Source organism: Solanum tuberosum, unplaced genomic scaffold (assembly GCF_000226075.1).
Source record: "Solanum tuberosum cultivar DM 1-3 516 R44 unplaced genomic scaffold, SolTub_3.0 scf00132, whole genome shotgun sequence".
Classification (NCBI taxonomy): Eukaryota; Viridiplantae; Streptophyta; class Magnoliopsida; order Solanales; family Solanaceae; genus Solanum; species Solanum tuberosum.
In genome coordinates, this window is record NW_006239055.1 from 751401 (window position 1) to 764786 (window position 13386).

The window sequence follows — 13386 nt, forward strand, 5'->3', positions numbered from 1 at the left end:
GGCAATACAAGTAGTTCAAAATGTGCATATAAGAGGAAGAATAAAATCAAGACTAAGCTATGTATTGCAGATTCTGAATTTTTACACTGTGAAGATGCATGATACTTAGCTAGATTAATGATGATATTGCTGTAAGGTACTTATAGTAGTGATAGTGGAGATTGAATGTTGTTGCAAAATTGGAGTTGTCCAATTTGCTTGTGTTACTGATCTGTAATGCTAAAAAATCAGAAGAAAATATGCAATCTAAAAGTTACTCCACCCCACTTCAATCCACATACTTTTACCCTCCCCGGGTAAATGACTTAACTAAAGCACCTCGATCCCGTGCATCTCTGTTACACCATCCTAAATGTCAATCATAGCCTAACCCTTCTACCACATAGATATCCACGAACAAAAGATCATCACTAGCCTAATCAACCATTATGCTATCTTTTCTCAATTTATCATGTCAACTCCCTGGCCTTTTTTGAAACAGTAAATAAAACTGACACCTTAGACTCTTTCATACTCAAACTAAACCCAACACCATCTAAAAGCCAAGCTCATCATGATAAATAATAAATACAATTAGAAACAACTAAGAGCTGAGTTCACATAAACTCAGCTCAATTGTTGAAATAATTGTGAAAATAAATCCCTAAGTATTGACTTGTCCATAAAAAATTAACATACTGCAACAATTGATAGTAATATAGCCCAGACTCCCAACCCTTATCTTGACTTATCTTGGAGATCGGAGTTGGTGGCTAGAGTTAGCCATTTGACAAATCATAGGGCCTGATAAGGGTACCTGATCCCATTGTGAGAATGGTATTCCTATGCGCGAAAAGGACAGTCGAAAAAGTACTCTGCACAGAGTACAGTCTGCCATTTATTGGACTGCAGGAGGTGGTTACGTGTCTGTGCCGTATGGCAGGGTCGTTGGCCAATAACCTGCCTCTAGGGTTTTTGTGTCTATCACATAAAAGGCTCGCTTCAATAGACACAACCTTAGTTTTTGCATTCCTGAAAAGTTCAAGAACACAACAAAAACCATCCTTTCCAGAAGTATTTTCCTCAAGAACAACATGACCTGATAGAGCTGTTAGCGTCTTTAGTTGTCTTAGGGTTTATATTTTAGTGCTTATCTTTGTAGATCTATTCCTAAGTTATAAAGGAATTAGATCAGTGTTTCATTTCAGTGTTAATCTTGAGTCATTGCTAGAGTTAGCTATGGCCAGTGGATGAAGTCTAAGTTAACTAGAGTTAGTTGGTTTAGTGGGCAACAGAGTTATTGCTTAGTTAGAAAAGAAGTCCGAATCAATTAGAGTTAGTTGATTCAGTGGGAAACATAGTTGTTGCTTAGTTAGAAAAGAAGTTTGAATCAATTAGAGTTAGTTGATTCTGTAGGCAGCAGAGTTGTTGCTTAGAGGGGGAAGGGATTTAAAGTTAAATTCCTAGGTTACAAGAGCCTGTAATCTGAATCGTTGCTTCGTTTGAGTGAAATGGAGTTTGGGTTGAAATCTTGTGAGTAAAGGTTGTGGTTTTCACCATCCTTGAGCAAGGGAGTTTCAACGTAAAATCCTTGTGTCTGATTTACTTTGAGCTATTTATTTTCCGCACTTTTATTTCAGTTACTGTTCTTGCTGAGTTAAGGAACCTGGTCCGTTGACTAATAGTGGACGCACACATTCCAACACCTCACCTATTTTTTCCTTTCAAAGTGGGAGAAAAATAAAAAATAATGCATTAATTAAGTTGCAGAATTTCGACAACCCGCTATAGAGAAACTCAGACCGCTATAGCGGCGCCGCCATAACGGGAAGCCTCGCGCTACGGCGGGCTAACGTAAGCCTAGACCAAAATTAAATTTGGGCCAAAATAGTTGTGCGCTTAAATTTTAAAAATTCTTGCACCGCACTTCTAGACTTTTGAGACTCCATACGAGATGCCCTTTAGTAACGATGAATTGGATCGTTACATAAAAAAAAAGACATTTTAACCCATTAAATAATAATAGAAATATTTTTAGAGACAACAAATATTCCATACACAGTACGATACAACATGTAAGAAGTAAGAACCATCCAACAAACTAGTAATTATTAATCTTTGTAGGATCATTTTAGAACTAACAAAGAAATTGAATACACAATTTGACATGATAAAATTGTTTTGGGACCTAACCAAACATTTCCAATTTCCCCAAAAGATTCCACTTTTTATGAATGTTTAAGCTCACGCAGTTCTATGCAAAGCTAACTTTGGAGAAAACACAGAAAGAACAATGTGTGGAGTGAAGGGTGTTGTGCTGGACGCTTCAATTCTGTTGAAGGCTGGTGATGATGAAAATGGGAGTCCCTCTCTTAGAGCTGATGCTGTTTATGTTCTTCGCAAGCTTCGATACTCCAACATCTTCACTGTAAAAATATCAACTTTTTTTTGTTTTTTTTTTGCCATTTTATTGTTTTCTTCTTGATTCTTGAAAAATTGTAGAATACCCAAGAATTGTTTTACAAATTAGTTGGGTTTATGAATGTTTGTGTATGCATTATGTTTCTGTTAAGTTACATGCAATCAATTAATTAAGTCTCAATTTCAAATTAGTTGGATTTGGTATATGGATCTTTTGGTTTATGGGGTTATTGCATCAAAGAACTGTCTTTTAGTGTTGTTCTTTATTTGGGTTTTGGAAATTGACTGTGCTGTGTGCTCCAGGATTTTTCATTTTTGGGTTTTGAAATTGGAACCTCAAAGGTGAATTTTGAACCCCTAAACCACTAAGCTAACGTCTAGTCTTGTGTTCAGGGGATTCAATATTATATACTAAAAATAAAAAACATACTTTCCTATATAGTGTAATTTTTTGCCGAGGGGTTAGGATGGATACCTTCACCCCCTCCTAGATCCGCCCTTGGCCGTGTGTAACTCACATAGACACAGTTGTCTTCTATCTAGTTGTTTACCTTCTGAGAGCTTTTTTGATTAGCCATGTAATTGGCAGTTCTTACAATAGCTTGACGATAATCATTGTTCAATCTAATTTTGCCAAATTGTTTCTTCTTTTTTGTTCTTCTCATTTGGGCAAAGATGATTCTTTTGAGGAAATTTTCTGTATTGCTGAAATAATTGGATTTATGGGTTGTGAGTAATTTTTCTTCTCCTATTAATTATTTGCGGTAGTTGAGGAATTGTTTGATTTTATAAATGAAATGTTATACCTTTCAATTTTTGCAGGGTATATCCTATGGACTTGATCTTTCTGCTCCTAAGGTGATGTTCTTTCTGCTTTTTTGTTTTGCATTTCTTTTGGCGTATCACGTTTATTGATATGGTTGTGTAAAGAATTTTTTTGCACTAGTATTCCTATTGTCTCAAAATTTCCCTGCCTACCAAAATAGTTTAAATGTCTTCATCAATAGTTTTTATATCCATTTCCTTCTATTTCTTCATTTTTCTTCAATACTTGGCCCTTGGCTTGTTATTTTAGTTCTCAAGTCCCGAATTTATTCACCTTATGAGCGGCACTACAACAATGATGTGGACTGATATTTTCAGAAAAATTGGAATCTCAAACAATTGCAACTGCTTGTTTTAGGTGCGCCTCCTCCAAGAAAGTGCAAGACTATATTCCTACAATTGTTTTGTCTTCAGGCCATCAGCCATAGACAACTTTGTAAGTGAGGTTTCTTTGGAATGGGGCGACAATACTGGAAGTTATATGCATGTAGTTTCCAGTTACAAAGACGAGGAGATTGCCCAAATGATAAGCTCTGGCTGGCTGATCACTGTTCTACGTGAGTTCCAATGCATTGACCTTCTGTTCTTTTTTTTGTTTTGATAAGCCCACCTATGCATTGATAACCTATAGAAAAAGGGAAAAAGAGAAACAAGAAGAAACCTCATGAAGCTTCTGATTTAAGTAACTGAGATATTTCCTTTACTTGTTGCTAAATGATTGACTGTTTTTAGTTTTTATAGCGACCTATTTCTTAAAGCATTTCACTCTATAGACCTAACATTTAGAAGGTTCTTTTTGAGGATCATTGGATTTTCAAATGTATGCTCCATGAAAGGGTTCCAAAACTCAAAAAGGCTGCACCTTCCTCAAAACTTAAAATCACTTACATTACCAAACTAAAGTCCTTACCAACATATAACCTGTTTTTTATTTTTGAGGTGAGTGGGTATGATAATTATCCGCAGGAGGTTTGATATCTGTAGTCACTGTGTGTGGAAAGTTTGTTGTCATTCTCTCATATATGTGCTTGCAAGCATCTCATCATCTGACCTATTTTTGCAGGATCTCCTGGAAAAGCATCAGGTATAAGCTCACAACTATCTTGTCCCTTCAAACAATAGTTTCGAACAGTTTAAAGGATTTCTTTCTCATTCTCTGGGGAACTCCTTTGTTCTAGCTTGTGAATTGCTGTTGTAATTCATATTGAAGAAATTTGTTGGCTTCTGTCAAGTGGTGAGATTGTTGTTTTCTTCTGAATCTTAAAATTTCTACATTCACGTCAGATGTTGAATATAGTACTGGAACTGAAAATCCAAGCAAGATTTTCATTAACAAGCTTGAAGAACTGCCTCTGATTATCTGCCATTTGAATAAAAAGGTGAGAAGAAATATCGTGTACTGGTGTGCATTTGGAATTCCTTGAGCTTCTTAAATAAGATTTACTGGAAACTCTGTAACAGCTCCACCATAGTGGCTTCTCCGAAACATTTGGTCGTTTATTCCTTTCTGAAGCTACTGTTAGTTTGTACCACATGATGTTTTTCTCCAGGCCAGGCTTCAATGCATCCTCTGGCTTTCAACATGACCTTTTTGTAGTTTTATCTTAGTAAAATAATAGTTTTATTAACACGGTGGGGAAGTTACCGCTATACAGGTGGTATACAAAAGTAGGGAGCCTACATAGGGTTGTGGACGTATGGTTCGTTCTACACAACCAACCCCCAATCATCTATACTAACAGGAGCCTCATGTTGTACAAAAAATGACTAGAAACAAAAGGTAGTTCCTCATTTGTACAAATTCAATTTTCACACTTTGAGAAGCTCTTTTTTACTTTCCCCCTCCGAAGTACTGACATGATAGTGGAAGGGGCTACATCCAATGCTCTGTGTCTTCTTTCCTTCTTTTAAAAACCTAGCTGAACATCACATCCTTGATGATAGCCGACATTGCCCACTGTATTCCCAACCAAGTTAGAAACTAGTGGTCGGCGTCTTCTTCGGAGCATTTTCAGTGTAACACACATGTATCACCAGGTAACATATGTTATCCTTCATTTCCTCATACTTTTAGATGTACAAATCCCCCCTTGCAGAACATTTGTTATTGGCTAGGTGGGGTTTCATCCCTTCTTCCGAGTGCTGGGAAATCTACACCGATCGGTGCTTGAACATTGTATCTTCTCTCCTTAGTGGTTTGTGGAAGGATTTCATCAAGCTAGTTTCACATCCCTTCCTTTGCATTTCCAAGCATCCTGGTCACCATGCGATGTTTTGCTCGTAGAGTAATTCCATGAGATTTTGGAACTCTTAGATCTCCCAATCTAATAGGTTTCTCGTGAATCTCAAATTCCAAAAGTTCCACTGTCTTGTGCCCTATGTACTCGAGTTATTGCAGTAACTCTCTGGCTCAATATGCTAAAGTTCATGAAAGGCATGACTGAGGGCGTCGTCACTGCACCAACTAGGTTAACAAAAAAGTTACAACTGATACTATTTCCATTTCATGCTTTAAATGATGCTGACATTGAATAATCCTCACCCAAAATATTTTTCTATAATCAGCATCCATAAGGCGACATTATGATGTCCACCCTCCACCTTCCCTCTTGGAGGCCATACTTAGGTACAATAACTCTTCTTCCAAGGACCTGCACCTTGTTGCTGAATCTCTCTCTCTCTCCATTTACCTCTTGCTTCTTAGAATGTACTTTCATGTTATTTACTAGACCAGTTTACCCACCATTTTTCAGAAAGTTGGTGCTAGTATTTGTTCATATAAAACCAGATCCTTCTACCATGATATACAAGTCATTCTTTTGCTTTCTGTCTCCAGTTTTCCCCAATATCTTCAGCTGTCAGTGCATGAAATCTTACCTCCCTCTCCACTTCACTGTGGTCAATGAAGGTTATGCAGTGGTTTATTGATATGGGAAGGACATCTAAGTTAAAGAGGGTATTTTGTTGCTGATTACTTTGCTATCTTTTGATAGACAAGATTTGCTACAAGTCTCTACCATTCATTACTTCTGCTATTCTCTTTTTTTCCATATTGATTGCTCATGATCAATTACTACAACTGCTTATCATTATGGCATCGGATCAATTACTTGAGGGGCTTTATAAAATTTCATATTTTGCTGAGGCTTTTGATTCCATGGGATGATGGGATGATCCTGGTACATATTTCATCATCTTGAGTAAAAAGAATGCAATAAAGAGGAAGTGTATATGTCCAGAAACATGAAAATTGTGGAAGAGTTTAGTTTCTCAAAGATCTTAGAATAGTTAGTTTCTTCTGTAGCTGAATGACTATTATCCTATCCAAAGAAACATAAAAAACGAATCTTTAGTGAGAAATTGCACCCCAATTCGATATTGTTACTGATGTGTAAGAAACATATTTAGTGAACAGATCCTCTTATTTATTTATTTATTCACTGGCAGTGGCAGGAACATAGAGCCATTTTAATGCTGTCTAAACAATACTTAACTCTTGAGTGTATTTTTTTTTATTGTTAAAAAAAAGTATAGTTAACTAATGAAGAATTTTTTTTGTATCCTTTAGAAATTGTTTGGGAGCGTAACGATTAATGTTCTTAAGGGTTCTTTATTTTATGCTATGGGGTAAGCAGGCAATGGGCAAGGATGTCAAGATGGTTGGTTACTTGATGAAGCCTTCTCGTGAAGAAGATTTTGCCAAGGTCAGTTCTGGTGGCAAAATGAGTTGAGTACTTATTATGCATAAATGGGTGTCAAGCATCCAAACTTCTTGCATAATTTCAAATAGTTGATGTTTTGTGTATGTCTTCTCCATGATCCCCGGCTTAAAATTTTTGAAGTAGGGTTTTTTCTGTTGGTTCATATGATGAAATGTAGTTAGTGCTTTGCTTGACTTAGGAACCTTTCATGATATGTTTTGAGACTTGACATATTTCTTATGTTTTGCAGAGAGGGGCATTCCCCATAAAACCTACACCAAACGGGTTAATTTTTGTGCCCCTTACCTACGCGCTCCCTATATCACAGCAGTTACAAGAAATTGATGGTGTTCTACATAAAGCAACTGATGACATCATTACTGTTGAAATGAGCAGCTCTTCAGATTTTGAAAACAAAGTTACTTATACAGAGGGCATGCAAGAGTTACAAAGGTGACTTCCTGCTGTTAACTTATAATGGGTTAATAATATACTGCAGAATAGAAAAATGGGTGATGATTCTTTACTATATCTCCTTTAAGCGCCTTCAAACTTCTATCACAACTACATGATAAGAAGGTAAAAACTTGCGTGTACACTACATGATAAGAAGGTCAAAACTTGCCCGCACCCAGTGTTTACATATCATGGTTAAGTGATTAGTCGGAGAAGTGTTTGAGGAAACAAATACCATGCATCTATTTGTTTGGTGTAAACACCTGGTATGGGTAAATTTTTACTTGATAAGAATCTCAATTTGTCATTTCTTTATGTGAATCGCCTTAGTACCCTTTATTTTGTCAACCTGAGAAAATAGGGTGTTAAAAAATTCATAGCTATATACTAGACACTGGAAGTCTGTCCAACTAAGCTCATCCTCAAAACTTCTAAGCACGAAGTTGTTAGAGGTAATTCAATAGAGACATACCGAGGACTGTTATGAGGGCCAAGAGACCCTATTGTTTAAGCTAGAATTGAAAATCTAAAAGCTAAATAATACTAATAACACGATGTAGATGATAAGACAGTTTTAGCTAGCTCTAACTATGTGCCCTAGTTCATGTTTAGATCGGAGAGCTATACCCTGTCAGTCGAAATAAGTTTGTATCTTTACCTTATGCTCTGTAAAGCTCATGATGGCTTGGAGCGATCAAAAAGATTTAATGCTTTCATTCATTCTCTTATAGCCTCTCTGATAATGATAATCTGTTGATAGCAAAATGTGGATGCTGTTCATAGATCGTTGTAATTTCTTGATGGAAATGACTTTCTTCAAGCAGCTGAATGACATCTTTAATATTTTTGCATTATCTTGTTTTTTTCCTGATTGTTTTTAGCCTGTTTCTATCTATCTGAAAGATGCATTGCATCACATTGTTTTCAGCTTGAACTGGTAATGAGTATCGAATTAATTTCTGGAAACTTGGATGGAAGTTTCTGAAATGCATTTAGAACTTTCTGTTTGAGCTGCAATAAGTTCATGTCAGAGGAGTTGGTTTAAATCACACTAAATCTCCTTTGGTTATTTTCTGTTCAGGTACATCGGATGCCATCCTGACTGTTGTGTGATTGACCCATTCACCAACATATATCCTGTTCTTGATCGGTTGAAAATACAGCAGATTCTAGGTGGTTTGGAAAATCTTAACAGTAAAAGCTGCAGTAAAGTCAGAGGTCCCCATTTTCTAAAGGTCCCTTTTCCTTAATGGTACCCATGTTATGCTTACATTGAAAAATCTACGGTGAAATCTTTGTGACTTCAGTCCCTAATCTTTTCCTTATTGATTCATAATTGCATCATCTGTTTCTTTATTTTCTTCATTTAGCAGCCTACTTTTCTGAAGCTATGTTAAGCGATGCCTTATTTTGGGGTGTCAGTTCCCACCAAGTATATGGCTACAATGTGTTTTGGGTGGGATCAAGTGCTATAGGCTTTCTGCAATCTGAGTTGATGGTGTCTTTAAGTGGGGATAAGTGATAACAATAGTGGATCAGCTTGGTTAGTCCAGGAGAGAGTTTTAGGCTTTTCCCACTTCATGAATGAGAAAGATCAGTCACTTTGTTGCTTTACAAGGGCCATCCAAGTTGAAATTGCTTGGTTGGGATGAAATTGTTTTTACTATGGAATTTTTTGTCCAACCAATGCAGTAGTTGATATGGTTATATAGAGCCTTACCTGAGAATAAAACATGGCCGAAAAGAAGGAAAATATTATGCTACGACAAGTCATTTTAATTGAATTGTGTGCCACTGGTTTTTTAGTCTCATGACTCTCATTTGTTGCATATTCAACTATATAGTATTTAGATGCTTATGCATCGTTTTTGGGTTTTGTTGTTTGCTCATTATGAGCTCTCTTCACAGTTAATGGGGACATCTTTCAGTTACCATTAGGCTGTAAGACTGTTTTCAAGAGTTTACCTGGTACCATTTTTGTTTAAAGTTAATCATTTTGTTCTGTTTTTATCACTGCTTAGATCAGGCAGGTTAAATTTAAAGTTGAAAAATTTAATTAAACATAAATACTTAAAAGATTTTATCTGTATCTTATATTTCTTTGAGATTAAGATCTTTGTATTGTGTTCCTGAAATGAAGCTCCTTTTGCCTCACTATTTAATGATCTAAAACCGAACTGTGAACCCAAAAACTGGATAAGAAAATGCTACAACACTTCAGTTTTTGGTAAGTTCACTGCTCATTTCATCATTTATCATATACATCTGTAGGTATGTGAACATCAGTTTTCTCTACTTGCTAGATGTTTGATTTAACATGCATTTCTTCGTGCAGGTTGTCGATTTTCGTGAGCCCAAGTTGGAAGACAAGCTAGTCGATGCAAAACTGTCACTTCCGAACATTGTAAAACCCCAAGTTGCTTGTGGAGTTGCTGATGCTCACAGCATGGTAATACTGAATTCTCAATAATACTCTTTGTCCCTCTCTCTTTCTCTCTGTACATTTATACTTGGAACTTCTACTCCATAAAAGGTTTGGTATATGGATTCCTCCTTTTGATGTTATTAAATTTTTTAATCCTGTACTGACTATCTTTGCTTCAGCTCCAAGCTTTGCCTTTATATATATATCTTCCATCTTTTTTTTTTCCATTTGTCCTGTGAATTGTCGATTGATTTTGCAACTTTCTTTTTGATAAGTGATTTTTCTTGTATGGCAGTCTTACGTAGAATTTTTAATGGACAGGCCATTGTCTTTAAGGCAGACAGCTACAAAGACCTCAATGTCCCTCTTCCAGCTATTGTGCAGGTAAATAAGGGGCTATATGTAATGAACATAATTTTTATCATCAGCCTCTTGAATGGTAGAACTGGTTTAACTTGAACATTCTAAGTTGGTGCCTTTGTGAAAGTGTTGCGTATTTTCTCATCCATCTGTAAGATGCTTTCCTTATATGCAAATGGCAATGGGTAGGCACTTGATTGTATCAGATACGGATTTGCAAGATGTTTTGGAAGCACGGATATTGTGCAAACAACAGTTGTCTTCTAAATAGATTATTTCCTTCTAACATAAGCTTTCTCCTCCAAGTTAAATATGAAGACAAGTGTAACTGCAGGAATATGTGGATCATTCATCCACTATGTTCAAGTTTTACGTTGTTGGGAAGAAGATTTTCTTCGCAATTAAGAAGTCTACACCTAATGCAGATACCTTGATAAAGTTAGCTGAAGAAAAAGAGTTGAAGCCATTACTTTTTGATAGGTATTTTACCACTTCAAATTCCTGTCTGCTATATGCGTTTTCTATGCCTCTTAAGAACACCTATTTTTGCAGTTTAAAATCTCTACCTGTTGACAAGCAAAAAAGCCAAAATGAAGATAATACACGGATTGATCATGAGCTAGTCACTGATGCTGCAAATTGGTTGAGAAGGGTGCTTGACCTTACTATTTTTGGCTTTGATGTTGTGGTAAGTACTTCCATATTCCTCACCCCTTACAACCTATGTTTTAGCTGATTAGCCTTTTGTCTTCATTTTTTCTGGGAAATTAAAGAGAAATAAATTGGATCAGCTTTAGGAGAATAAGATGCCCTTCATCAATAGCTGTTAAAAAGATATGCTCAAAGATACATCGTTTCCATCCATGCTATAAACCAACATCCCACTGAAATGCTTTAACTTGTAGTAACACTGAATCATCTAATAATCTCGCGAGAGCTGTGTGGTGAGGCGTCAAATAGGACAGGTTCACACAAGCATATACACAATTCGTCCCTATCCTTTTGTCAAAGTTCCAAGTATTGACAATCTCTAGGTAAAGATAGATCTCTCCACCAAAATAAATTATTCCTCGACTCCCTTATGTAGTGCTTTGATTCTTCTTTCTGTCCACTACGAAGAAAGGGCCTTGTGCTAGTCAGTTCAGCAATGTAATTGTAAAATGAATGTAACATTAAAAACAGACTTAACTCTTATCAGCAAGCCTCTTCTTTGGACCTTTGCCTATGGTGCCTCTTCTTTGATGTTTTATAGTTGCCTATTAGCTTTTGTGCTGTTGGGATAATTGATTTCTAACCGAAAGGTAAAACCATAACAAGGTTTTAAATAACATTTGCCAGGGCCAAAAACAATCATATCCATGGTTTCGCTCTAAACTAAAAGTTCTCAAATCTCAGCTTCTTCTATATCCTTGTTGCTAAGCTGATAATTTTGCTACAACTAAGTGAAATAGATAGTTATAAATATTAGTTAAAGGGAATAGGACTCGAGCAGCACACGTTGTGATAATGACTTTTGAATCGAATCTCAGATCCAGGAAAGCACCGGTGACCATGTCATTGTTGATGTAAATTACCTCCCATCGTTTAAGGAAGTTCCTGATGAGGTTGCAATACCGACATTTTGGGAAGCCATAAAGGAGAAGCTGACTGGAAAACAAAGCACAGAAGCAGCAATATTGTTGTAATATTCATCTTAGTAGCAGGACTAACTAATAAAAAGGTTATATCCAACAGATACTGATTTCTGTTTTGCTATTTGTGTTATCAACTGTAACTTATTCTGTATAAATTCGGAATCCTATTTCATTCTGTTCAGCTTAAGTTCTAGCTTTGAACATTAACTATCTGTAGTTTCTATAATTTGAAATATCAGGAAGTTGATTCCCTTATCTTTCCTCCATCTATTTGGATTTAGGGGTGTGTTCAGTGTGATGGAAAACTATTTATTTTCTTGTGTTCGGTAGGTAAGCAAAATATATTATCGTCAAAGCATTTGTATATAATTTAGACATACTATGAGAGGTGGGGGTGAAGATTAGGTGTGTTGGAGTGTGGGGAGGACACAATCTAGTACAACTTGTTTTCCCTACTTTCATGAGGGAGCTCATATTTCCCATTTTTAAGGAGCTTGCCTTTTTAGAGAAAATGTTTTCCAAAATATTTGACCAACCAAACATGAGAAAATTGGAAAATATTTACCGAACACACCCTTGAAGAGTGGTTTTGTATCTTTCAGCTTGAGGCAGAATATAGAAGAGATGTATGTAGATTTTAAAGTCTCCCTAGAAATAAAATGTTTGGGCATCCTTTTTGGTTCATCAAGTCTGGGTGGATAGAGTTATTCTATTAGTATAAGTAAGTAATCCTAGAATAGTCGAGGTGCGTGTAAACTAGTCTTGATCCATTACAAATAAATAAAGGGAAAAAGGACAAATATACTTTCGAATTATTGTAAATGGTATGCAGATACCCTCCGTCATACTTTTGGGACATTGGTGCCCCTGCCGTCCAAAAATTGGAGCATATATACCCTTTATACTAACGGGCATACAAGTGTCATAATCTTATCCACCGACCCGACATTTATTAAATATTGGATTGACGGATAAGATTGTGTCACGTGTCCCTATTTAGTCTTCTGTTACAGTGAAAGGCATATATGCTATAGTTTTTGGATGACAGGGGCACCAATGTTCCAAAAGTATAACTGAGGGTATATACATACCATTTACGATAGTTTGGGGGTATATTTGTCTTTTTTCCCATAAATAAAATAATTGTATTAGGATTTGTGACTTCCTAATATTCTTCACTGCCAAAGGGGAGGACTTAGGGTTGTTTGGCTTGAAGGACGAGATAATAATTTTGGGATTAATTTGGTTAGGAGTAAGATTATACTCCCTTCGTTTCACAAAGAATGACCTGGTTTGACTTGACACGGAGTTTAAGTAAATAAAGAAGATTTTTGAATCTTGTAGTTCAAATTAAAGTTATGTCAAATGTACAAAATTGCCTTTTAATCTTGTGGCATTAAACATGTCACGCGGAAAGGTGAAATTAAAATGTTACCAAAACAAAAAAAAAAAGTCAATTCTTTTTTAGAGCAGCTTATTCCATGTTTTGCAGGCAATTTTCTTGATTATTTATATCATAATATTATGGTAGGCTGAAAATTGAATAGACCACATAATTTGGTACATTATTTTTTTTTTTTTTTTT

The 13386-nt window shown here is 36.0% G+C and overlaps 1 protein-coding gene across 3 annotated transcripts; it reads left to right on the top strand.

The window, feature by feature from the left end:
- Positions 1 to 2170: 2170 nt before the first annotated feature.
- LOC102587174 (inositol 1,3,4-trisphosphate 5/6-kinase 4) lies at positions 2171 to 12061 on the top strand. 3 transcript variants are annotated; one of them, XM_006351008.2, is made up of 13 exons: positions 2172 to 2407; positions 3223 to 3258; positions 3584 to 3782; positions 4289 to 4309; positions 4510 to 4604; positions 6861 to 6929; positions 7177 to 7379; positions 8464 to 8617; positions 9718 to 9831; positions 10129 to 10191; positions 10502 to 10647; positions 10720 to 10855; positions 11697 to 12061. In XM_006351008.2, exons 1-13 carry the CDS (start codon positions 2273 to 2275, stop codon positions 11850 to 11852), a joined length of 1527 nt encoding a protein of 508 aa, XP_006351070.1. In that variant the 5' UTR covers positions 2172 to 2272; the 3' UTR covers positions 11853 to 12061. The 3 variants fall into 3 exon arrangements, with proteins under 3 accessions (XP_015165792.1, XP_015165793.1, XP_006351070.1); XM_015310306.1 differs by lacking the exon at positions 6861 to 6929 and having other exon boundaries at positions 2171 to 2407; XM_015310307.1 differs by lacking the exons at positions 3584 to 3782; positions 4510 to 4604 and having other exon boundaries at positions 2171 to 2407.
- Positions 12062 to 13386: the final 1325 nt, after the last annotated feature.

Bases quoted from the DNA above. Each gene is read 5' to 3' on its own strand.
- LOC102587174 (XM_006351008.2), top strand. From the start codon at position 2,273: ATGTGTGGAGTGAAGGGTGTTGTGCTGGACGCTTCAATTCTGTTGAAG. The intron at 2,408-3,222 runs GTAAAAATATCA...CAATTTTTGCAG, and splicing joins GATACTCCAACATCTTCACT to GGTATATCCTATGGACTTGA. The intron at 4,605-6,860 runs GTGAGAAGAAAT...TGGGGTAAGCAG, and splicing joins TCTGCCATTTGAATAAAAAG to GCAATGGGCAAGGATGTCAA.